Genomic DNA, 26,986 nt, shown 5'->3' with positions numbered 1-26,986 from the left:
CACTGGCCTACCCCTCTTCGTAGGCATTGTTAGCAATACTGTGAGATTTGAGAATTTCATTAACAAGGAAAGGGTTAAAGTGAAGGAAGAGCAGGAACTTAAAACATGTCTTCACCTGTTGTGCCAGGCACTGCTGCGGAGCCAAGGGCAGGGCTGACAGGCAATAGCAGCTGGAGGGGAACCCACAGCTGCTGCAGCCTGGTCTAAGCCAGCACGTCGCCCCGGGCTGTAGAGAAGGCAGGGGCGAGAAGCAAAGGCCAGCAATTTATGTGGAATATTTCGAGGAACAGCCTGAGGATGGCAAGTTTCCTCCTGCGGTCAATGAATAAAGTCCAGTTCCTTTCGTGTGGCATTAGTGTGGTTTAGCTCTTCAAACAGTGTGGATTCTCACCTGTGGGCTGGCGTTCCAGCTCTGGAATGTAGCGAGTTTTGCAGTGCTTAGTAACACTGCTTGATAAAGAATTGTGTATAGTCCTAGATACATCTACTGAGAGCTATGTATGTATGAATGTAAGTATGTACATGTATGCATGTATGTATGTATGTATGTATGTACATGTATGTATGTATGTATGTACATGTATGTATAAGGAGTAGGGTGAAATGTACCTTGTTTTTATTGTCTATTACCTTTCCACACAAACACCTCATGTTATTGTTCTTTGAATACTATGTTATATGATGTACAGTATAACTGCCTACCCCATCACAAGATGATTACTAGACTGGGTAAAGTATGTTATGTGGCTGCTAAGATTTCTTCAGGTATAATCTATTTAAAAATCTTAGGTTCTTCCACTATATCCCACTATAGTATTGTGTATTACTTTTTGGTGTGTAACTCATATAGCACAATAATTCATAAAGGACACAGATATTATTCCTATTGATATTACTATACAGTTGATTTACCATCAGATTTACCATCAGATAATACAGATGATGCTATAAGTACTGAATACAAAAAGTCAAAACTCCTATAAGATTATACTATAGACATCTGAAATGATTGTTTTGGAATGCTATTGTTTATCTTCTTTGTTTAGATGGCACCTTATGAGAGGTGGGGTCATCAAACTGACATTAATTCTAATTGGAGCCTGGCTGACTTTGAACAGACAGAATGGATCCTCACTTTTATTAAATAACTTAAGTCCATCTGGCTTCCAAGATGGTGTGAGGGAGGGAGTGAATGCTGCCACCTCCATCCTGGTTATAGTACTAGTCCGGGCTGCCCGCTATTGTAACACTGTCTCTGTTACACAGCTTATGTATCTTGGCTCAATCCCCTGAGTACTTCAGGTATCGGCAGAGGTTCAAGTCCTTTTCCAAAGCTCCTTCTTTCTGTGAGGAACTTTAATCCTCTCCCAAATGAAAAACGGAATAACAGCTGAGCTTAGTGTGACTGCAGTTTAACTGCATTGTAACTACAGTGCATGGTAAGTGCTGGAAATGGAGGATGAATACGGGGATATTCAGAATTCAAACCAATATTCCAACATACCGAACATAAAACCACCATACCAATGCCACATCAAATTACCTCTGTAAACAATTAGAACTCATTGTGATGTATAATTTACTGTAGGGTAGAACTGTATAGTAGAATGTTATTTATTTCAGGCATCACTTATGCATTGATTTCCATGCAGGATATCTTTTTCATAAGTCATTTAGAAATTCTGTTACAGGGACAAATTCTAGTAATACTTTTTAGGCAGTGTTTGGTCAGATATTGAAATATTCAACTTGAATATATTTCACATTTGTTCTTTTTTGCTTTATCTGGAAGTGGCCTTACCCAGGAGTTAAACTTGAGTGGGATATTTCTTAGACCCCATTCACACAGAAAAAGGCAGCCCAGGACCTTTACATATGTATGCACGCAAAGCAGACTAGGGACAGCCTTTTCGTATAACGTGACTAATGTGGTTGCATAGCTCAGTAGACACTCCTATACTCTGACGCGCGTGAAAGGTAACTAGAAAGGTGAATGCTCTGCTAGCCAAGACGGCAGTGGAGCAATATTGAATAGTAATTATTTCAAAATAATACAACTTTAATTAGCAGTGTGCGTCTTTAATTTAAAATGCCGATCATTTCTTTAGCTGCTTGCTTTTACACACACATAAAAAAATACTGTTCTCATCCACAAATATTAAGATCGTTGATGCACCTGTTATTGTGATTATTATTGTTAATATTATTCTACTGGCAACAGAGCAGTGGTTTATTATGTATCGTGCATGTTGTTGAGCAAAGTGTATTTCATATTGTAGCGAGCATGGGAATTACTGGAGACACACACCAAGGATCTCAGGTACAATGCGGTTTATTAGGCAGCTAACAGCAAGTCAGCACCATCCACACACTCAAACACATACACATAGACAGCCCTTCCCCACCCCAGAGCACTACTGCGCCTCTCAAGTTGACATCCACATATTACACAAATAACACCGGAAGGGTAATAACAATCACAGGGTAATACAGGCTTGGGGTCGCTCTGGCTGGTCATGGTTCCCGGTGCCTTGGGTCTTCTCATCACCATCTTTCCTGGGGTAGTCCGCTCAGCTGCCCTCTTCACCGTGCTCATTACAATACTATGTTTGACCATGTATTGCTGTATTTAGATAAGGGCACTCAATGAAGTGGTAATGGTTAGGGACTAAAGAATAATAATGACAATGATAATAAAAAACAGTAAACAATAGAATAGTTTAACAATTGTGTTTGTAAACAAAGACGGTATTCATGCAGGTTAAACAAATATGTATAAATGAGATGAAACGTGTAATGTATTTAATGCCGTGTCTTTCCTTAGGAGGGAGCAGTAGTACTATTATTAGGTGGTCAGTCCTGAGCTTGTCTTGTGAATGTCAGTCATTGTGTACAACCTGATAGTCATTTGCAATCTGAGTGAAGTATCCGTTACGAAAATAAATATTTATACCTGTCAACACTAGCAAGTTGCTGTTTCCTGTGTTCTAAATACCTCTGTGTTCTTGAGAGAATAATGTGATTGTGGGTGGGAGTAAGCTCGGACCGTCACCCCTTTACACACCATAACATTAAGGCCAAATAGTCAATAATATATGTTTCTTTTTTAAATATATACCATACAATTGCTTCTGTGCTGCATTGACAAAATATATATTAATAAGAGACATCTGCTAAAAATCAAGGATTACAGTATATCCTGGTAGCTCTTCCATTCTGAGTGCAGGCTATCGTTCCATAAGAATTTTGCCATATTTTAGGCCTGCTTTTCAGTCACATATGTGAATGTGCAAAGGTGCCTTAAACCGCAAATGTGAACGTGGTTGCAGACCTAAATCTGAGGCAGCCTCTGGGCCAGCACAGTAGTGTGAACAGCGTCTTAGTTCTTGCGAACATCTTATTGTACTTATTCTACATAACAATTCTGTCCACAGATTGGTTCGGCTAACGAAGCGCTTGTTGAAATGTTCCTTAACTTTGCATGGACATATTGCACATACTGTTTGTGTACAGTAGGGCAGGATGATCAGTGACTGAGCTTGGGAACTGCTTGTCCATCTTTTGTGTCTATCAAAGTATAAAACATCTGGATCAGCATGCTACCACTGGTTAAAAAATTCAAGCTAGGCCTAGATAAATAATTTCAAGAAAAAAGGCAAGTGTTTCAGTGATTAGCCTGAAGGTTTGGCAGTCATACAGCAGAATGCTGCCCCCCTCCATCTCATGTAACAAAAAAAAAAAGAATCAATGAAAAAAAAGATTTTTGCTCGTTCTGTCATTTAGTCTACAGTTTATAAGTGTGTTTTTTATAGACTGCACTGGCACCTGAGTTGTTTTGCACAGCTAGCTATACTGGGGAGTAATTTCTGTGTGTATTGCTCTGCATGCATGTGAGGGCCAGATGTGAAGTGGGTTGGTGGGGGTTGAAAATATCAGGCAGCTCTGTTTACTTGCCAAGTGGAAGTGATTTCCGACTGATGTACAGACTGAGGGGGCAGGCAGGGATAGGGGGCTCTGTTTTATTGAAACATGATTTCTTTTTTTAAGTACCTGCATATAGAGAATCTGTAATAGGCTACAGGTTTGAGGATGGGGTTGGGAATGTTGTCTCGCACCAGGGCCAGTACACAGTACACACCACAGTAGGTTCATTTGACTGTCTGCGATCTCCTGGACCTTCATTGGTATTTTATCTGCTGCAGCACATAACATATCTACTGAGCACAGTATTAGAAGATTTCATCTTTCAACTTGTGTTAAACATAATTGGACCCACATGTGAAGGTGTGCTATGGGGATATTTGATCAAACTTTGTAATGCAAGGACGTGCATGGAAAAGAATTGTGCCGTAGAACAGGAAATTTATGTCATAAATCCGCAACATATATCATAAATCTCTTCGGGGACTGCGGGATGCCTGATTATGAGGGGTCGCTGAAGAGTGATCTGGGGATCAAACCTGCGGGAGAGCAGAGGCAAATCCAATCCAATTTTCGAGATTTCATCTTGAAGCTAGCCACAGCGCTTCGGCAGAAACATTTCGATCGGAAAACTGCAAAAGCAGTTTCTGGAAAATTGTGTTTCTGGAATTTACAAGATGGTCTATGCCTCTGCAGGGCCACAGGGCGCTCATATGAGAGGGAGGTGACCACTTACAATGATACGATTTTGAATTGCCATTTAATAATACAAAGATGATATTTGTCACGCGAATGCTATTAAAACTCTATGCTAGTAATCTTAATTTTATTAAAACTATTAAATTAAAATGGACATCTAAATTCCTTTTTGTTTAAAATTTAAAAAGTTTTCGAAAAATGACTGCACAACAAGCATGCAAGTTCAGTAATGAAAGCATGTCGATCAGTGGCGGGGGCAGATTTGCCATGAAAGCAGCACCAGACTTTCCATGATGAGGTGGAAGGGGGGGCAGAACAAAAAATTGAGGGGCCAGCACCCCACTGTGTGCGGGCATGCATAAAATACATTACAATACTGTTCAGTGTCAGAAGTGGACCAGGGTGAAAAACAGAAGCTACAGGAGAGTCATTATCTGAAGAAGTGAAATAATAATAATAGTAGACTGTAAAGTGTTGTAAACAAGGAAGGAGAAGGGTTATTACCAGGTAAAGTGCAGTGATAATTTGTTGCTGTATTATGGCGTGTTGTCAATAAATATCGCTTGTTAGGGGACACAAGCACCCTGTAGATAGCAGCGACCTTTCAACCGTGTGGATCAGCAACTAGCATTTGTAATGAAGGACAACTACTTTTAAAAAAACCTGTCTACTTCTTCCCAAAAGAAACCATAATAAAAAATTAAAAAGCATGGAATTTATCATTGCTGTGCACCAAGTTCTGTGCAGCAAGTTCTGTGCAGCTGGATGTCTTTGAGATCAGTGCAGTTTGTCGATCTGTCGTCTTTGACGATCTCAGACAATAATCCACAGTGGAAATGGCCGTGTGATTTGCCACTAGAAACGCTAGTTTTAAGTGGTCATTTATTAACTGTGAACAAGCAGCTTTCTAATACATTAAATATTTCCTTTGAATATTATTATTATATTTAGGATTGTTGTTTTTCTGTGTTTTTCCATGACGTTTTCTTCCCCTTTAAGAATTTGATTGATCCCTGCTGGCCATTTTGTGGTAAAATTGGTTTAATGTACATGCATGCAAATGAAGAAACTGCATGCAAACCAGAGTGCAACATTTTAATAAGCAATTAATCTATAATTTAAAATAGAATAAATGCAGGTCACACTTTATTATAATCACTATTCGTGATTGTATTAACATTAATACAGACAAGTCATATTATTAGTGTTCTTCATTCTGCATTTAATGAGAAAGTAAAGACTTGGACGATTTAAAAGCCTATTTAGTTGATTCACATTAAAACCCCATGAATGAAAGTGATTTTCCTACAAAACTTAATTAAAAACAGCCACATTTTGCAGAAAAATCTGGCTTTCGTGGGCCAGATTTGGCCAGCGGGCCGCCAATGGAATAATGCTGCTTTATGCTCTCTATGACTGGATTTAATCCTGGGGCTCAGATTCGTTGCAGCTCGACGGAACAGTCTAAATCATTATATAGGCTAGTCTACAGGATAATATAATGGTCTTCCAGCTTCAAGTCATTGAAAGTCCTTTGGTTTGGTCAAGAGAAGAAAGGTGAGAAACAGCTTCAAGTTCAATGCCTGCAGCTGTAGAGTAGATTGCCAATTTCCTTTCTGAACAAAACACAATGATGCATTAGCAGCAATAGAGGATTCATATAGAGGTTCCTATAAAGGTCTATGTGTAGGTGCACCTAAGAACCTGACAGACACAACATTGATTTGAGAAGTGCACATGGATATAACATATTTCTGTTTCCTTCCTAGCACAGCTCCAGATACTAACTTTCTTCGATGAGAAGGTCATTAGTGTAACATAATCTGTTTTCAAACACTGGGAGCAGATTTCTTAAAACAATCTGTTTTTAATACATGTGTTTAATCCTGAGAAATATTTACCATTCATGGGGCCAGTTTTTTTTTTTTTTTTTAAACAAACTAACAAAAAAAAAGCGAAGCATTTGCCAAGTTTGACTACAACCCTCTGAAATGAATCATTACAAGAAGACAAAAAATGACCAAAGTAGGCTTTGTTAACAGTGCATACGATCTTGATATCTGTGGATAAAGATTCCCCTCTGTGTTACATACTTATCACAAGTCATAGTAGAACCAAAATGGAATCCTCCCAATGACACTGGCAAGTGCACACAGTGACTGCTGCATCAACAAGCAACCTGAAGGCTTTGTAAAGCAGTCGTAATTTGAAAGCAAGCAGCTTCAGTACAAGGAAGGTTATTATGAAACACTGCTGTCATAAATCTCATGCTGTCTTGTTTTCTCTCCAAGAAGAGCTACATTCTGACAAAACCCTACTGTTGTCCACTCTGGAAATTTGCAGAGGGAAGAAACAGGAAGCAAACATTTAAGTCTTAGCCAATCGAAATGGAAGCTGGCCTGATAGTGCTTTCTCAAGTTAAATGAGAGAAAGAGACCCTGTAAACAAAGAGAGGGATTGTTAAACAGGGCTCAGGGGCACTGGATGCCTCTGACACCACATTCCTGGGTTTAGGGTAATGCGAGACTGTGGCAGAAAAGTAAAAAAAAACAATAACAACAACAACAACAAAACAACTGCACAGAAATGTACATGCGATTTAGCTGTCAGAAAAACCTGGAAGGCATTAGTGAACAGTTTGGATGCTGGGTCGAGTGCTAATATCAATCATGTGTAGAAAGCTGTGCAAAGGACTGTGTGCCTAATTGGGGGAAGTTTGTTAACTGCCATCGTCTTCAGTAAAAAACAAACAATCTGTTTATGCGAAGCATGTATATATTTGTTTAAAAGATTGTAAAATATTTGACCATGAAAATCAGATGAAAGATTTTGTTTACAAGGATGTCTTGGGAGACTTCACAAAAGGCGACAGCGGCACTTAAAAAGACTGTCATAGGGGTGACGTGCAGAACCAAGTATTCTTGTCTTGTTTTGTGTTTCTATGTGTTGTCACTTATAAAGCAGAATTAAATATAACTTATTAAAAACCAGAAAAGTACTAAAGAATTGCAATTGAAGTTGTTTTTTGTTGTTGTTGTTGTTAAGGCGTGAGATCGAAGCCCTATGTTTTGCATCATGGTATCGGGCACTGTAGTGGTGAGCTGACCCACCTTCTTTTCATCTAAGTAAATGCATCACTTGATTCAGTGTGATATATTACAGTCATGCTGTGGTGGCCTGAGAAGATCCTTCAGGGTGGCAAAACATAGATTCAGCTAAAGCATGGAAACATTCCAGCAAGTCAGTCAGAGCTCAGGATAAAGCTCGAGGTGGAAGCCTATTGGAAAAAAAGATAAAACTTCTCTGCCAGTCCAATGTGGAGTATAGCAGGCTGCAGTGAAAGAACATACACACTCCCGCGATACAGTACCTACCATAGTTTAAAATCCCAGCCTTCCTCAGATAATTGGACGCTTGTAAACAAGCATATATTGCCTCTAAAATGCCGTTTGGGGCCACTATGACATTACATTACTAGAAACTGTAATGAAATACTGTAATACAGTGGACTCTCGCTTATCCAAAACAGTTGGGACCTATTCAGATTAGTGATTTGTTAAGATTGCCGATCTTAATCAGTACCATATGAAAAGTACCTTGTGTATAGCTTTTATTTTGTGTTTTTGATACATTTCATCAAGCAGCCACTGCTGCTGTAAATGGTTTCCATCCGTATTATGGAATTATGGTATTGAAGTCTCTACAGCTGCTACCCGCATGCATTATGATAGCATGGCTCAAATTATAAGTCAGTTCAGACTACTGGGGTCCTGATCAGCACACGTTTACTGTACATGACCAACAAACTATAGGTCGGAAAAGAGTTATTCAGGGTTACAGAATACAAACTGCTGAAACTCGTTATAACATTGCTGTATTGTTCCTTATATCATGTGTATCATAAAAATGAAAGTAGTTTTGATGGCTTTAGTGCATGAAATTGGAGCTGAACAAATACAGAACACATTTATGAGAAGCCATTGTTGTTTTCTAAGTGTTAATGATCCATGGCTGAGGTAATAACTGTTGTTTTTGTTTCCCCGCTGCCTCTGTTGGGATCTGCAGTATGGATGTACAGGCTGTCAGAGAGTCCGAAGAAAGGGGCCCCAGGTACCTCCATCAGTGTGTGCTGTGGTGGTGGTGGCAGCATGGCTTTTTATTACATCTCTTATTATTTGGGGTCTCCATTTGCACTTCCTGCTCAATGGCGTGTGCTTTTGTTTGGTTATGTTAGCAGTGCTTTGTGCTTTCTTTTTTTCTAAAGACTGATTAGAACTAATCTTGGACTACCTTGCCTAAAATAACATTAGGAAGCCCAAGACTAATGCTAATCGGGTTCTGTGAAACCAGTTACTCCAAAATCACCACTTCTTTCAATAGTCCCGTAACGTTTATTATTCTGGATGTTCCTGGATTGGTATTTCATCTAGTAGGGAGGTTCCTCTTATTGGCTCCATGGCTTTGTATGTACACTATGTTAAAGGTTTCGATTGATTGGGTGGATTTCCGTGATTGGGGTACTTGTTCTGCAGGACCAGCTCTACAGATTTGAACATTTGTATGTGTTTGCTTATGCAGTAGAGTGCCACATCATATGTTCTTCTGGGAAATTGTCCTTTCTGTAGTTCTGTTTGTGTTGTTGGAACACAAAAAGATGAAAAAAAGCCAAAACAATCCAACTATACAAGATTGGCAAGTCTAAAAAGTACTGCTTCTTGAAAGTGTTGCTTGAAACTATTAATCAGCAATCTTAAGCCAATCAATCAGGCTGTAAAGGGTTAAGTTTCTAAATCAGGGTTATGCAGCCAGACATCTTACGGTAACCTGTCAGTCAACTGATTATGCACTAATGAGTTTAGAGCCCCTCCCCCTGCAAATAACTTCCTGCAAAACAGCAGGGGGGGGGGGGGGGGGGGTTTACAACCACATATTTCTAGCATTCTAGCAGACTGTTAAATTCAAATCATGCTCGAGGTCAACATGACAGTTATAGTGTGGGGATTTTGTATTTCTAAACCATTCACTAACACAGAAGATTTAAAATTGCCTGGGGATAACCTGACTGTATTTCTGCTACTAACTCCCCAGCATAACCTCCTGTGCATGCCCTCAAGCAATATTATTATTATTATTCTTTATTTCTTAGCAGACGCCCTTATCCAGGGCGACTTACAATTGTTACAAGATATCACATTACAAGATATCACATTATACATTATTTCACATTATTCTTACATACAATTCCCCATTTATACAGTTGGGTTTTTACTGGAGCAATCTAGGTAAAGTACAACAGCAGTGTCCCCCACTGGGGATTGAACCCACAACCCTCTGGTCAAGAGTCCAGAGCCCTAACCACTACTCCACACTCCACACTGCTGCCCTATTGAGACCTGATTCAGACTACACAATACATGAACTGCAGTTGGCCTTTTAGCTATTGCAGTTTACATGCAGCATAACAGCATATGTTAGCACAATAATTAAGATTGACTGAATTGAAAATAATGAACCTGTATGTTTCACTTGTTCTTGGAGGAATCTTCTCACCGTACCCAATACAGTATTTCCACCTGAGATGATCAGGACTGGATTACTATAGGTAACAATTGAAAGGTGTCTTTTCCAATAGAATAAAGTATCCCTTGTGAAAAACAGTTCTACCTATTGAGGACTAAAGGAACGACTCCTGTTTTTGGCCGAGCTGAATGCTCAAAGGGGAATAGACAATGTCTGACGTTCTTTGTTTTTGAATGCACAACTCAGTCTGAAAGCAAAGCTGAATGAACTTTGGACCAGCACCAATGTGACGAGAAACACTCCAGCAATGATGCACCATGTGCTGACATGAGTTTTGCATACATGGAATGGAGTATAACTGTTGCCATGGGTGCACTGTATGTGAGTGAGTATTACACTGTATGTACTCAAGCATGGTGGATCAGAGCCTTAGCAGTGGGTTTCATCTCTAATGAGAACGCATCAGGTTGCCAAATTTAGATCCCATTTGGATCCTCTTACTCTGTGATTGAAAAAGCAGTTCATACCTGGTGCTCTATAACTTAAAACATCCTCCAATTAACACATGGGGTATCCCTGCTCCCACTTTTCGAGTGTTATCCTGCCTTTACAGTCCAGGCTGAGAGAGAGCATGCAGCTTTGCAAGCCTCTATCCTGCCAGCTGGTGTTGCTGCTCAACAGTGAGGTTAATCTAGCAATTGGAAGGAAGAACTGCCGGCAGATGTTGCTTAATCTTCAGACTACAATGTTCATATTTACATATTTGAGCAATTGTGTTTGTGTTTTTCAGTACAAAAATAACTCTGAAGTAAATAAGATAGAAAGAGTACTTGGAACTGCAAACACAAGTCAAATAGGAAGTTAGAAAGGCCAAGAGAGAGATAGAAATCAATATTGCTAAGGGGGCTAAAACCAATTTCAAAATGTTTTTCCAATATTATAACAGCAAGAGAACATTCAAAGAGGAGGTTAAATGTCTAAGAGACACAAATGGCAAAATCATAGACGAAGAAAAAAAATAGCAAATATATTAAATGATTAGTTTTCACAGGTTTTTACAAAGGAGGACACGGACAACATGCCCCACATGTCGACCTGTTCCTATCCAGTTTTAAATGACTTTAACATAACAGAGGCAGAAGTGTTAAAGGGACTAGGGGTTCTTAAAATAAACAAATCCCCTGGGCCGGATGAGATCCTCCCAATAGTACTCAAAGAAATGAAAGATTGCAAACGTAATACCGATCCACAAAAAGGGAGACAAAACCGAACCAGGTAACTACAGACCAATAAGCCTGACTTCTATTATATGTAAACCCTATGGAAACTATAATAAGATCCAAAATGGAAAATTACCTATATGGTAACAATATCCTGGGAGACAGTCAGCATGGTTTTAGGAAAGGGAGATCATGTCTAACTAACCTGCAACATCGACAATGGATAATTGCAAAGGAAACAACAAGATTTATTTAGATTTCCAGAAAGCTTTTGACAAAGTCCTGCATAAAAGATTAATTCTCAAACTGAATGCAGTAGGGATTCAAGGAAATGCATGCACATGGATTAGGGAGTGGTTAACTTATAGAAAACAGAAAGTACTGATTAGAGGAGAAACCTCAAAATGGAGCGAGGTAACCAGTGATGTACCACAGGTATCAGTATTAGGTCCTCTGCTATTCCTAATCTACATTAATGATTTAGATTCAGGTATAGTAAGCAAACTTGTTAAATTTGCAGACGACACAAAAATAGGAGGAGTGGCAAACACTGTTGCAGCAGCAAAGGTCATTCAAAATGATCTAGACAGCATTCAGAACTGGGCAGACACATAGCAAATGACATTTAATTAAGAAAAGTGTAAAGTACTGCACGCAGGCAATACAAATGTGCATTATAAATATCATATGGGAGATACTGAAAAAGACCTAGGAGTTTATGTTGACTCAGAAATGTCTTCATCTAGACAGTGTGGGGAAGCTATAAAAAAGGCCAACAAGATGCTCGGATATATAGTGAAAAGTGTTGAATTTAAATCAAGGGAAGTAATGTTAAAACTTTACAATGCATTAGTAAGACCTCACCTAGACTATGGTGTTCAGTTTTGGTCACCCCGTTACAAAAAGGATATTGCTGCTCTAGAAAGAGTGCAAAGAATATCGTATGCAGACAGGCTAAAAGAATTGAATCTATTCAGCCTTGAACAAAGAAGACTACGTGGTGATCTGATTCAAGCATTCAAAATCCTAAAAGGTGTAGACAATGTTGACCCAGGGGACTTTTTTGACCTGAAAAAAAAAACAAGGACCAGGGGTCACAAATGGAGATTTCAGAACAGAAAATAGGAGGCACTTTTTTACACAGAGAATTGTGAGGGTCTAGAACCAACTTCCCAGTAATGTTGTTGAAGCTGAAACCCTGGGATCCTTCAAGAAGCTGCTTGATGAGATTCTGGGATCAATAAGCTACTAACAACCAAACGAGCAAGATGGGCTGAATGGCCTCCTCTCGTTTGTAAGCTTTCTTATGTTCTTATGTTCTTAAGACGACCGATCTTGGGGATGTTTCAGTAGTGTTGTGATTTTTCTTTATTTCTCTTTGGAGAGATTGTGTAATAATGCAGGAAGACAAAAACATAAGAATAAAAGCATAATTAGTAACTCAATGGATAATTTAGCATTGCTGAAACCACAATATATTTGAGGGTGAAAATAAAACTGTTTATTTAACGTCTGATAGACAAATGTCACAAACAGACCACAATTTGCTCCCTCTGGAATAGTATCACCTTGACCATAGGGTGGTATTTTTTTGATTGAGTTTACTAGATGTGTAGAAGCCATAATGCATGATTTATTTTTGCACTAATACTCAAGACTGGAATTATCCATTTAGCGTCAGGCTAATTATGAATCTAACCCTCTAATGACCTGAGAATGTCCTTCAGTCTGCACCTAAAGCCTTGAGCTCTGTAGTTATTTTGGTAACATAACAAAAAAACAAACATCATATTCTGAACACCATATTCTGAACAAATTCTCTGCATTTAAAAGGTTAAAAATGAAGCTGACCAAAAAGAAAAAAAAAAAAAAACATTTAACTGACTAACCCGAGCAAAATGCTTTCCCCTTGTGTTTCATATAAACGGAGGCCCCCCCCCCCCCCCCCCCCCCCCGAAGCTCCGTCCCACTCATATGTTTCTATTTAAGGGCTGTAGTGTCGACTCTTATGATTGGCGTCCACAACCCCCCACTCGCTTTCCAGCGTCAGCCTCACAGAGGAGAAGGTCTCTTGCAGACTGTTTATTTTCCTGGGGAACTTTTCCTTGACTCCACTCCCGAGTCCCATCTTCAGCTGTCTGCAGCTCTCTCTCTCTCTTTCTCTCTCTCTCTCTCTGTCTCTCCCTGCTGAAAACAGAACTATGGAGGCCTTGTTTGCCAACCAAACTGCCAACATGGAAGCCATTAACCAAAGAAACTGAAAAAATTCAGGTCTTTTCCTTCTTTTTTTTTTTTCAAATGTTCCTCTGTGCTTCAGTGTGGGCCGGAGGACAATTCAGCTATATGGCCAGAAGCTTGGGAATATGCATTGAGCCTATGTTGTGTTCTGATTGGCTGTGGTCCGCTGACGAATTGGCCTATGGCGAGTCGGGTGCCCGGTGGTCGCTCGCGGGGAGCCGTGGCTGGAAGCTGGCTGACAGCTTGCTTTTTCCCATCCCCAGGAGCCGACAGCTCCGATCCCATGGTGCTGGAGCAGTATGTGGTGGTGGCCAACTACGAGAAACAAGAGAATTCTGAGATCAGCCTGCAAGCAGGGGAAGTGGTGGACGTGATTGAGAAGAGCGAGAGTGGTGAGTACCCCCAAAGCCTTTTTTTAGTTTTTCTGATACTATACTTCCCATTCTGTTTTCCTCTTTCTTCCCTCCTCCTCCCTTCCCCACCTCTGCAATCCTGAAGCTGTACGTTAGCTCCATCTGGGGGCTCCCTCTGGCCAACGATCCCTGCTGCTTTTTTTTTCTCCCACTGTTGGTTTAGGCTAGGGGCCAAATCGTTGCCTTTCGCTGCAAGAATGTCTCCTAGACTTGTATATTAATTATCTAGATTACTTTAATGGAAAAAGGGACACTTTGGAAAAGTTGGAGCTTGTGTTTAAGGTCGGTGGCAACATAAAAAAAAGAAAGATCCATTAATCTTGTCAACATATTTTACTGAGCAGCAAAACAAAAAGATTGGCTCATGTCAACCTGTGATTTAACTTGCAGTCACAGCTTACACCAACTGTTTTTGTTTATAATGTAGCTTTCAAGGGTGGCCTGTTGACTTGTTATTATGAAATGCTAAACCAGCTCTTAAACTAACATTATTCAAAGAAATCTAAAATAAATAACAGAAAATGAGGCCTACTCAGTACATTTTGCAACTGAAAGTAATTAATCCCTGACTGTTCCTTTGTTGCAAGCTAGGCCACACTGACCTAAATATGTGATTGAGGTCGTTTTTTACTTTTTTAGTTTAATTTGTTTTCTGTTAAATGCATGCAAGAAATTGTAGTGAAAAGGGGGCTTAATACCGGATCTAAGCTACTACATTTGACATGAAGCAGCGAGGGTTAGGTGTGCTCTTGATTGGGTCCAACTAGCCTGAAGAAATTCTCACTGGTGTTCTTTGACTGTTTCCTAGCAGTGATCACAGGCTGCATTGACTTGCTTGCTGCCAGAACACACTTAAGCAATATGTTCCAACTCAAAGTGACTTCTTCTGTTAAAAGAATTTAACCACACATAAATAAAGTATCCAAGCTTTCAAACTAAATCAAGACTTGTTGAGTCTGTAATTGTCTAGATTTGTTTCAAACAAAATGTGTTGTTTTAGTCTCTTCCTATTGCTCCATAAACATTAGGTCTGAAAATGAAACTATATAATGCAAATGTTCAAAAAACTAAAATCTATATAATTTGTGTAACTCTGTCCGTGACTGAAACTCAACACCCTGGAACTTTAGGAAAGATTGAATACACTATGTAACACAATTTTTGTTCCTGGGTAGTAAGTGTTATTTCCTAATTGCTTATGCCTCAAAAGTATAGAAAATGGCTATTATTCCCCACAAACTTTGCTTTTGTGACCAGGACAGTGATATTTTGAAATCTACCTATTTCCAATGAGAAAACGGGCGGATTTGTGTCTTTTCGTTCACATAAAGTCAGAAAAAAACAACATATGAATCCAAATTAACATGTATTTATACTAAAGTAATACAAAAATGACTACAAAAGATTTAGAAGTGAGTAGTTTTTCGAGATTTACAATTATACTGTAAATCACTTTCACGAATCAGCCCCCAAATGTAGTCTCCCATCATGTTCTCGTTATACTGTCCTTGGTAGCGGCGTTCAAAGTCCAGTATATCCTGGTGGAAGCGCTCGCCTTGCTCCTCCGAGTACGCTCCCATGTTCTCCTTGAATTTATCAAGATGAGCATCAAGGATATGGACTTTGAGGGACATCCTACAGCCCATTGTGCCGTAGTTCTTCACCAGAGTCTCAACCAGCTCCACATAGTTTTCCGCCTTGTGATTGCCCAGGAAGCCCCGATCCACTGGGACAAAGCTGTTCCAAGCCGCTTTCTCCTTACTAGTGAGCTTCTTGGGGAATTCATTGCACTCCAGGATCTTCTTTATCTGTGGTCCGACGAAGACACCGGCTTTGACCTTTGCCTCAGACAGCTTAGGGAAGAAGTCTTGAAGGTACTTGAAGGCTGCCGACTCCTTATCTAGAGCTCTGACAAATTGTTTCATAAGCCCAATTTTTTATTTTTTTTATTTTTTAATTTTTTATTTATTTATTTTTTTTTAAATTTAGTCGTCGACAATTATTTTACCCCGATTTTCACCCCAGTTTAGCATGCCCAATTATTATCTGTATCCCCGGCTCACCGCCCGCAACCCCCCCCCCCGCCGACTCGGGAAACGGAGGCTGGAATACGCGTCCTCCGAAACGTTCTCCTGCCAAGCCGTCATTTTTCGCACTGCAGATCCACAGCAATGCCACCAGACCTATAGTGCCAGAGGACAACACAGATCTGGTGGCTCCGCTGCAGAGCCACAGGCGCCCTATCGGCCACAGGGGTCGCTGATGCGCGGTGAGCCGTGGATTCCCCTGCCGACCTAAGCCCTCCCTACCCGGGCAGCGCTCAGCCAATTGTGCGCCACCCCCTAGGAACTCCCGGTCACGGTCAGCTGTGACATAGCCTGGATTCGAACCTGCGATCTCTAGGCTATAGGGCACATCCTGCACTCCGTGCGGAGTGCCTTTACTGGATGCGCCACTCGGGAGCCCCATAAGGCCCAATTTGATGTGCAGTGGTGGCATCAGCACCTTCCGGGGGTCCCAGCCGTACTCATCATACTTCAAGGCGTCCAGCAAGGTCTTGATGCTGTTGTAATCCTCTTTGAGGTGCACCGAGTGAGCCAGGGGAAGAGACGGGTACTTGTTACCATTATGGAGCAGCACGGCTTTGAGGCTCCTGGATGAGCTGTCAATGAAGGACAGTATAACGAGAACATGACGGGAGACATTTGGGGGCTGATTCGTGAAAGTGATTTACATTATAATCGTAAATCTCGAAAAACTACTCACTTCTAAATCTTTTGTAGTCATTTTTGTATTACTTTAGTATAAATACATGTTAATTTGGATTCATATGTTGTTTTTTTCTGACTTTATGTGAACGAAAAGACACAAATTCGCCCGTTTTCTCATTGGAAATAGGTAGATTTCAAAATATCACTGTCCTGGTCACAAAAGTAAAGTTTGTGGGGAATGATAGCCATTTTCTATACTTTTGAGGCATAAGCAATTAGGAAATAACACTTACTACCCAGGAACCAAAAAAAAAAAAAAAAATTGTTACACAGTGATATCAGTGGTTTTAGCAGAATGAACATATTATATAGATCCTTTTACTTTGGGTCACGGACTAGCATTGATGTTGTGGGTCACACAACATTTAACAAAACAATAAATACAAACAATGTATGCAATGACTTGTAAATGTAACTAAATACAATTTAAACATGTAAAGCTGTGCTTGGTGTATTTTCAAAACCTTTATATAAAGTTCTGCAGGTGTTTTATGGTACTGCCAAAATTCACACAGGTTCCTCACCTGCAGAACATATGGGTGCCATAGGATTCTAGCAGGAATGTAATATATTGTTGGGATTTTTTTCTTGGAATCCTGAATTACCTTTGCTTCAAGCTGTAACATACTTTTTTTCTAATATGGCTCTTTGAATTGGATTAGAGCCTTTTCTCTATTTTGGTAACTGTCCTTGATTCATGTTTACATGTAAAAACAACAATCATCTTGTAGCTTTATAGCACCTATAAACATTTGATAGCGTCTTTGACACTTAGCAATTAAAATGGTGTGAAAGATAGCATTGAAAAGGAAGGCATTGCTTTTAGTTCCTCACTTTAAGACCATCCCACAGTCGCTCAGCCTAATGATGTAGTTTCAATGAAAGCTGGATGAAAAGGAACCCACGTTTATAAAGAGCATAGGGAGCTACAGTGCCGAAAGCAACATAAACATAAGGGACTAATCTTCGTTCAACCCCAGCACAGACAAGCCCTGTCACTTCTAATGCATTGCTTTATATGCGTGGTCGCTTCTCTTTCCATTGTGTTTTTTATTTGTTTCCACATGACTATATGCTTATAAAGGCACTTGGCCACTTAGCTTTCTATTGCTCCACCACAATTAGATGAATCCTGGGAGATGGAAGTAACCACCAATGATTATAGGACTGTCACCTTAGCCAGCACCTAAAAATCTGCTCATTATTGATACCGCTCATCTTGAGAAACTTTAACTCCTCTTGTTTAACAATAGTGTTATTACTTAACAAGGTATGGGAAATAGTGAGAGGCTCCATAATGACTAAGTCATCTATCATCCCCCAGTCCATCTGACAAGTGCCTATCAAAGTGATGGATAGTTTGTCAATGACTAGACAAGTTGCCAATCAGCTCGTTGGCAAGCTTAGCTATGACTTACATAAACTGTGCCATTTGTCATTCCACCATGGTGCAGCAGCACTTTACAGGAGAGCTTCATCCATCACTGACAAATGAATTATACACATTAATAAAGCTCCATGCATCCAGACCCTTAGAAATATAAAGTTCTTTGCTGGGGTTATAGAGGCTTTTTCCTGGTCTTTAGCCATTGATTTAAAAAAGATGCAGGATTGTGGCTCTCCAGGACCAGGGTTGGCCATCCCTGCACTACACTATTACTTGCTTTGTGTGGAATGCAGCAAGAAGTGTTACTGAAAATATAGCTTGCTATTTGGTATTGCAGTAAAACTATTAAGTGTTTAAACTACCACAGTGATCACAGTGCTGCCCTGGGCCACAGTGCTGCCTTGGCGGTAGGTTAAACAGGAACATTGACATCATTTTTTTTCAGCTCTGTTTATTATTATTATTATTATTATTATTATTATTATTATTATTATTATTATTATTATATTTTTTAGCAGTAAGTCCTAGAACTTGACACTTTTATTGGCATTGACATGTTCCTATCCAGAATTTTGGCAAGTCTACCTTGGACATTATACAATGGAAGACAGAATTGCTATTATGTACCAAATCCATTCACACCCTCAAATTAGACAAGTGCAGATAGACAGTTCAGTTCATGTTCAATCTGTGCAGCTGTATTTACACAACATTGCAGATGATCAAAGCAATTGATCTTCTTTAATAAAGGTTACTGATTGCTAACAAATGAAGTTGGTAATCAGCCAAGAGCCAGTGTCTTCCAAGGTAGGGAACACTTAAAGCTAGTGAAAGCACTAAAGTGATTGATTTTCATGTATATTGACAATGCATTGCAATACATTACACAATTATAGGACCAGTGACATTGTTCCTTTTCTCATTCTTTGCAGCTGCCTGCATTTCAGTCTCACCCAGATTGTTCAGTGATGGCAGTGAATTTCCGGCTTTTTTGAAAGCTTTATTTATTTAGAAAAGCCAGGCCTTATCCCAAAAGCACTCTTTAAAAGGGCATGAGGATCTCCACTGAGATAGTAACACACTGTCCAGTCAATCATGTGGGATTTTAGCTCAGAAAAAATGAAAGTATAAAGAAAACTAACAGTAGCCAAAGGGGCTGATTTAATGGGTTGTGGATATATTTGGCTCGGCACGTTTATTTCGTTTAGGAATTTAAAACAGTTTATGAGTTACCATCAGTTAAATAAAATGTATCGGGCACGTTGCTGGAGCACCAATGCTGTTAAATCTAGCAGAAGTATAGCCAGATCCAAACGTAAACCCCAAGCCTCATCTCTAGATAGATGAAGATTGAGCTCTTCTAGTATATTAATTATGGAAACACTCCCTGACTTAATGAGTTTACTGGACAAAAAGGGTGCAGTTGCAAACATTGACTTACAGCTGGTTTCCGTATTGGATGTTCCGAATGCCATGTTCCAAAAAAGCTTATCTATCTTTGTTTAGACCAGAGAAATGGAATCAAATATGAATTTCCTCTATACAATAATTAGATTTTAGCAACTGTCTGTGTAATAGTCTCTAAAAATCGATGTAGAGTCTACTGTTATATATTGTATTATTCTAGATATTGTAATGTTAAAGATGACTGTTGATTTAAGACAGTAATGTGATGAAGAATGCACATGTATGCCTGCTTACCATGCTTTTTCTTATCTGTATTGAATTCTGTACTGTATCTTGTGGAATGTGTGTTTATTCATAAGTCAGATTATGGAAAAATGTTCTGTGCATATTTGGAATCCTTTTCTGGACATCCTCTTATATGGAAAACTTCCTTTTTACACCGGTCAGCTTCAATGTACATGCAATGAATAGAATCAGAACCAGAATTCAAAACACTCCAGAATGTATCCCAGTCTTACGACACAGCACATGATATCCATCCCCAGGTCCAGTGCACACCCTGGCATATGCTTAACCAAAGTGCAAGAGCTTTCAGTAGAGATTAATATATTTGCACACCCAGTTCATGTAACTATACATCTGTTGCTTATTTTCATCTAGGATATCCATGTCTCCAATACTGCTAACTTTACTGCTACAGTCCACTGGTAAACCACTGAGCTCCTGAAAATACAATAATTCCACTTTTGGATTATGTGTTGCTTTAATCCACTTTAACAATCAATTGTAGAGTTTGAAAGCCTAGAGTAGACAGCTTCTGGCACTTTGGCCTTGCCTCTCCACTCCAGTGAAAATACGGAAACATGCCAAAAGTGAAAGTTTAAAACCATATTGATTTGCTTTTTGTTATGGATACTGCATGAATTGTTTTAAGCTTATTGATGAGTCAGACAACATTGGCTACATTTATAATGGAAATAGAGGTAACACACTATGATTCCTGTAAAAAAATCTGCTTGCCCCTTTCCTTTTTTATTATTCCATGGGTTTACAACAAACTTCAAAGTGCCGTGCCAGTGAATGTCATTTTATGACAATTAAGGAGAGGCTATGCGAATATTTCTGATATTACACATCATAAGAACAAACCATTAATTAAATGCGCATTGCATTACAAAGGTGGATGTTGGGATTTACAGCAGATGTATCCAGTGTTATCTCTGCTTGTTTTCTATCTCCAAGGATGGGTAGTTGTAATTATTTGTTAAATGTTTCCATTAATATTTCCTCAAAGCACAAAAGAGGTTTGTTGAAAAAGGGATCTGTTGTTTGATGCTGTAATCTCAAGGACTGTAAGCAAACGGCTGTGTTGATTGGGCTACATTGAAAGTTGGATAGTTGGTGATATTTCAGTGGTTTATCAACGACACTCTGGAGGTGTGTATATCTCAACTATATACAGTACTGTATTGGCAATTTATATTTTAAAAAATGTACACAATAAACAGATCAACCTGTTTTTACATTATTCAGAGAATTCCTGGACAATGGGTTTGTCTGGGTTTTTGACAGTCGTGAGGAAGCACTGATGTAGCTCTGTGCCCTTTCCCTTGTTGGCATTTTTAAAAATAATTTTATACCGTGTTCCATTGGCTCTTGCATTATTTCTTCTGAAGTTGTGGGTGAAGCATTTCTTAAGACAGGATTTGCAACGGGATCTGTTCTGAATCTTTCAGACTGGACTAGATTTACTTTGGCAATACTCCCTTTTCGGAGCTAGCTTTGAACTGGAAGCCTGAGCCACATGACCTCTATGAATGTCCCTTGTTAAAACCCCCGGCCCGTGCTGAGCTCGAGTCAATTCCCTGTTTAAAACAGCCTGGGTCAATCAGTCGTGGGATCTGAAATCTAGGAAAGCCCTTGTTCAACACTCCCCCCTATATGTCTTTCACCCTGGAGTTAACTGAGCTCTATGAACAACCCCAGGAGTTGCAGAATGGATGATACCTGCCTTGTTGCCAGGAACGGTCATGAATAGCTTATTATTTAACTAGCTGACAGTCATGCATCCTTACCAAACGCGTGCAGACTCTGGCCGAGGGATAATAAGATTATTACCAACTAGTTAATCCCTCGGCCAGAGTATATAAACCTGCAGCTCTCTGCACTCGAGGTGGTTGGGTGTACAGAGGAGAGTACGGGGAGCGGAGAGAGCGAGTCACATTTGAAAAAAACAATTGCTAAAACGTGCTGGATTCTCCAGCACGACACTTACTTGTTTGTTGATTCGTTTGGCCCTCGTGCCCTTTTGTTTTGTGTTTTGTGTTTTGTTTAAATATTTTGTTTGTTAATAAATACGCTGAGTGCTACTGCACTCAGCTTCACCCGCCCATCCACTGTTTTGGTGTCAGTTACTTCCTGGTCCGTGACGTCATCCACTTCACCACTGCGAGCCAGACTGTCACAAACACCTTGAAGTAACATTTTACTGGAGAGTAAAAGTAGCTGTCAATGATAAAGCTTTAATATTGATGGTATTAATATACATGCAAAAGTGAGCCTGCTGTTTACTCAACTTTTACTTTCTATACATCTCACTGTGGTCTTGGATCCTCCTTGTATGGCTCAGTTCTGTCTTATTGGGATGGTAACGCATAAGTCACAGAATGTTGTCTCAGACTGTGAACACAGCGGGTCACTTCATTGGTCTGCAGGAGTTTTAGAGTGAAATGCTTGCTGTTGGTTTAGCAGAGCCCCTGCCAATGTTTATTGAAGTGAACCCTCAGTTCTGAAGATCTGCTGGCACTGCTTGTGATTTGGGCCTGTTGATTCTCTGCATGCCATTGCGAGGTGAGCAGCAGAGAAACCAAAAGCAGACCCAAGTGAACCAGCAACGTTCAGCTGTCACTGATTAGTGCCCCATATGGTTTTCAAAATGTTTTTTATGTATTCCAGAAGCCTGTTACCCGTTGAGCCAATGGGGAGCGGTAGGTATTTCCTTTTTTTTTTTTTTTTTTAACAAAAACATCATGTGGAAAAAAAGCAGATGTATTCTTGACGTTTTTGTTTGGCTGACAATGGTAACCTTCTGCTGTTGAAATAGCAAGAATGTATTGTTTGGCTTTTTAAATGACAAAGTGACAAGCAGATTCAAGCAGAAAGATTAGACTACCATGAGGAATATACAGTATACATAAACAGGAATAAAGCCTTGGGTTCAGAGGCAGTTCCCTGCATGGATGGCTAACTTTTGGAGGAACATTGAAAAGGATTAGGATAGGCATCTTTAAAAGAGACATCATTAACTTTCAGGCAAGGTCCCACTATCCCAAAAGAGAGCTTTATTTAATTGAGTTAAGAGATCTAGCAATCATCTGAGCAGCTCCTTATGAATGTTTCTCTCAGTCTTGTAAACAAATAGAAGAGTATTTCTTCATGTGATACAGATGTTTTTCATTAAGTGCCTTAGCCCTAAGGTTTGATTGACAACCTCTCTGTGTGTAAGCTGATGTTCTGGTTACAGATAATATGAATTCAGCAGAAGATCCAAAATAAATACTTGGCATTTGCAGTCTGGAAACAAGTTTCAAATAATTAGAGGCTTTATCATAGAAGCAATTATATATGGAAACTGGCCTCCTGAAAATATTCCTCTTGTGCATCAGTAACCCAGATGAATACTTGCAGGAATGTACTGGTGCATTAAAGACTCTCGTGATATATACCAGTATTCATTCATTCATTCATTCATTCATTCATTCATTCATTCTCATATTCATTTTCTTCAATTAATAAGTAGCTTCTAATTACATTCTTAGGTTGTTTGCAGTCCATTGACTTTTTTATAATGATATTTGCAATCATTTTGAATGGTTCTGATTGCAATAAACTCACTTCTCTATGCACATCTCTATATTGCTAGCAACACAAAAGGAAACTTGATCCAAAGTAGCTGTTCACTTGCTGCTGCCGGCTCTCGCCTCTATAAAGACAGTTTGGCTGGTCTAGCCTGTGTTACATATATGTATACAGCAGGCAATTAGAACTGGAGCACAGATCCTGAACTCATATGAAATCAGCTTTAACACAGAAACCCGTAATTGAGTGATTGCAGTAAGAACCAATGCAACTGCAAACATCATACACAGGGGCAGTAAAAATAAGAATACAAAATAACTAAGAGAATGTCATTTGAAAAACGTATACAGTATTTAGGGCTTTAAAAAAAAAGGATTTCCTTAAGGTCTGGGTTGGTTGTTCTAGCAGTAACAAAAATAAATACATAGTAATAATAAATAAATACAATTCAAATCAAATGAAAGCCATGTGTCAGCCCCTGTACCTTAAATATCCATCCCATCTGTATCTGAAGTACAGGTGGTAGGATGAGTGCCAGACTCAGGGTTGGATTATGGTTGGCCCACCCTTCCGTCTGGGATCTATTCAGATCTCATTAGGGCCGTAATAAGAGCACACAGGGCTGGGTTTGAGGTGTGTTTTCTCCCCCTTTTCGCCTTTCGGCCCCTGTTAGGCTTCAGTTATCTCAGCCTTTGAGATCTCCAGACGGAAACAAGCCTCTGAATTGGGAGCTCAGCCTCTAAGAACACTGTTCATTTACTATAACCTGGTACAGAGCAAGCTCTTACTACGAATACTGGCAATACAGCACATAAACGATTAGTGTTTAGTCTCCCACTTACAGCGACATTCTTTTCCATTAGTTACACCCACATCCATATACATTGACAACTCCTACAATACAACAAGGCAAAGTACCTTCCATCGGTAATAATTGCTTTTTTAGTCTAGACTTTCGTCTAGTGTTGCCACCTGGCCCCATAATTCTGGAACACTTTGGGACAGGACAGGGTTTTTAAGTTGCCCTTAAACTGAAATTAATAAACATGTGAATTAGAACATATGAACATATGAACATAAGAAAGTTTACAAACGAGAGGAGACCATTCGGCCCATCTTGCTCGTTTGGTTGTTAGTAGCTTATTGATCCCAGAATCTCATCAAGCAGCTTCTTGAAGGATCCCAGGGTGTCAACTTCAACAACATTACTGGGGAGTTGGTTCCAGACTCCCACAATTCTCTGTGTAAAAAAGTGCCTCCTATTTTCTGTTCTGAATGCCTCTTTATCTAATCTCCATTTGTGACCCCTGGTCCTTGTTTCTTTTTTCAGGTCGAAAAAAGTCCCCTGGGTCGACATTGTCAATACCTTTTAGAATTTTGAATGCTTGAATCAGATCACCGCATAGTCTTCTTTGTTCAAGACTGAATAGATTCAATTCTTTTAGCCTGTCTGCATACGACATACCTTTTAAACCCGAGATAATTCTTTGCACTCTTTCTAGAGCAGCAATATCCTTTTTGTAACGAGGGGACCAGAACTGAACACAATATTCTAGATGAGGTCTTACTAATGCATTGTAAAGTTTTAACATTACTTCCCTTGATTTAAATTCAACACTTTTCACAATATATCCGAGCATCTTGTTGGCTTTTTTATAGCTTCCCCACATTGTCTAGATGAAGACATTTCTGAGTCAACTTAAACTCCTAGGTCTTTTTCATAGTTTCCTTCTTCAATTTCAGTATCTCCCATATGATATTTATAATGCACATTTTTATTGCCTGCGTGCAGTACCTTGCACTTTTCTCTATTAAATGTAATTTGCCATGTGTCTGCCCAGGTCTGAATGCTGTGTAGATCATTTTGAATGACCTTTGCTGCTGGATCAGTGTTTGCCACTCCTCATATTTCTGTCTAATTTATACTGCTTCTTAATTATCCGAATCATTGTGATAATACAAATCTTACAAAATAAAAAAGCATCTTGAATAAACGTGTGTAGATTTATTCAAGTTACTTTTTTTATTTTGTACTAAGTTATCAATATTTAAAAGTTGCTGTTTATATCCTGTTAATTAGTAATATATTTATTTAATTTGTTAAAAGTTATTTTTGTATTGTCATGCTGCCTCAAGATAATTAATCAACAGAATCTGATTAGCGCTCATTTCACATGTTGATTTCCTTCAGTTTAAAGGCAACTTCAAAATCCTGTTCTGTCTCGCAGTGTTCCGGAATTATGGGGTCATGTGGCAACCCTACTGTCGCCTATGCTATCATTGTGTGGAGCATCAGAAACAGTAATCCAGGTTTAGAGTTGCAGCTACAATGTAATTATGTAAAGGTATAGTTTGTAATCTAGTGTAACTGTCTACTTTGATTACACTTTAGGTGTCTCCAGTAAAATGGCATAATTTTTTACAATAATGCGATTTAAAAAATATATGCCCTTTTTTACATTTCTTAAGTGACTCACTGAACTGGCAAAATGGTCTTTCTGTGATGCCAGTTTTTTGAGGAGAGTGTTTTTATTAAAATGGTGTTGGTTTCTAAACCAGGCTACCTGCTACACCCTTCCCAATAACTCCAGGTGAGATGGAAACACTTTGGAAACACAGGGTAGGGAAAGAAGGAATCAGACTGTCTGTCTGTCTGTCTGACAGGCACCTTTCATGAGTTAATTACCCCAGATTTACTTCTCTGAAAAGCAAAAAACAACAAAAAAATAAACTTGTTTTAGTGAGCAGCAGTCACCAGCGGGTTGTCTTTTCCTAGTCCAGTTTTTGGGGCCTAATAAATGTGATTTCTGTAAAAACAGGAAGAAAAAAATCTTAAGGTTGTGGGCCGTGCATCCTTGTGAAAATATAAGGCTTGTTTGTCTGCCTGTCTAGAGAAAGCTCTAAATTCTGCTCAGCCCCCATATACGTAACCGTCTGATTTTTCCTGAGAGTAAATATTAGGACAACTTACCATAGTGGCCGGCTGCCTTCAGTTCAGCGGGGGAAAAAAGCATGACAGTTTTAGGCACCAGAGCCCTTGATGCACATTTTTTCCTTTTTTTTCAAAGACCTAATTTATAGGACTCCAAAGCCACCAAGACTCTTATTTAAAAATCAGGCAGATTGAGCACATTACACAGCTTGTTAGAGCCTTGAGCCATTGCCAGAGAGCGATGGAGTGCCAAATATGAACAGCATGGCATTCTGTAATCAGCATGGGGAGACACCCAGCATTGCTGCTTGCTAACCTGTCAGGCTACCCAGCGGCAGGGCCTGCCTCAGAGTATCATAGTGTATTTCATAGATCTGGAATAAAACGTTACACTGCGACCAAAAGTGGACAGTCCTTTTCTTCAGTGTTAACTTCTGTGGCTGCATGTTGTTGGTGGTGCACACTTCCGTTCCATGAAAAGCTGTGTCGAGACAGACCTTATTTAAACTTTTTGATGACTCAAGAGGTGGAAAAATTAATTAATATGGGACCATTTTACCTCATTTATTTTCCTTTTTAATAGTTTGTTTTATTCTGTTTGTTCTGGATCCCAGAATAGA

The 26,986-nt window shown here is 39.4% G+C and overlaps 1 protein-coding gene across 4 annotated transcripts in view; it reads left to right on the top strand.

Annotated features, from left to right (window-relative positions):
• The window catches only part of LOC117415171 (SH3 and PX domain-containing protein 2A-like), a 104,912-nt gene that overhangs the window by 52,995 nt on the left and 24,931 nt on the right, over positions 1-26,986 (top strand). For 2 of the 4 annotated variants that reach the window (XM_059026121.1, XM_034025173.3), the window contains exons 7-8: positions 8,686-8,730; positions 13,862-13,990. In XM_059026121.1, the coding sequence (XP_058882104.1) occupies positions 8,686-8,730; positions 13,862-13,990 (174 nt within the window). The remainder of the gene's footprint in view (positions 1-8,685; positions 8,731-13,861; positions 13,991-26,986) is intronic. The other 2 variants (XM_034025174.3, XM_059026122.1) reach the window with 1 other exon arrangement.

The sequence above is a fragment of the Acipenser ruthenus genome, chromosome 7 (assembly GCF_902713425.1).
Source record: "Acipenser ruthenus chromosome 7, fAciRut3.2 maternal haplotype, whole genome shotgun sequence".
Taxonomy (NCBI): domain Eukaryota; kingdom Metazoa; phylum Chordata; class Actinopteri; order Acipenseriformes; family Acipenseridae; genus Acipenser; species Acipenser ruthenus.
The sequence above is the reverse complement of the archived record's forward strand: the minus strand, read 5'-3'. Positions and strand labels throughout refer to the sequence as shown.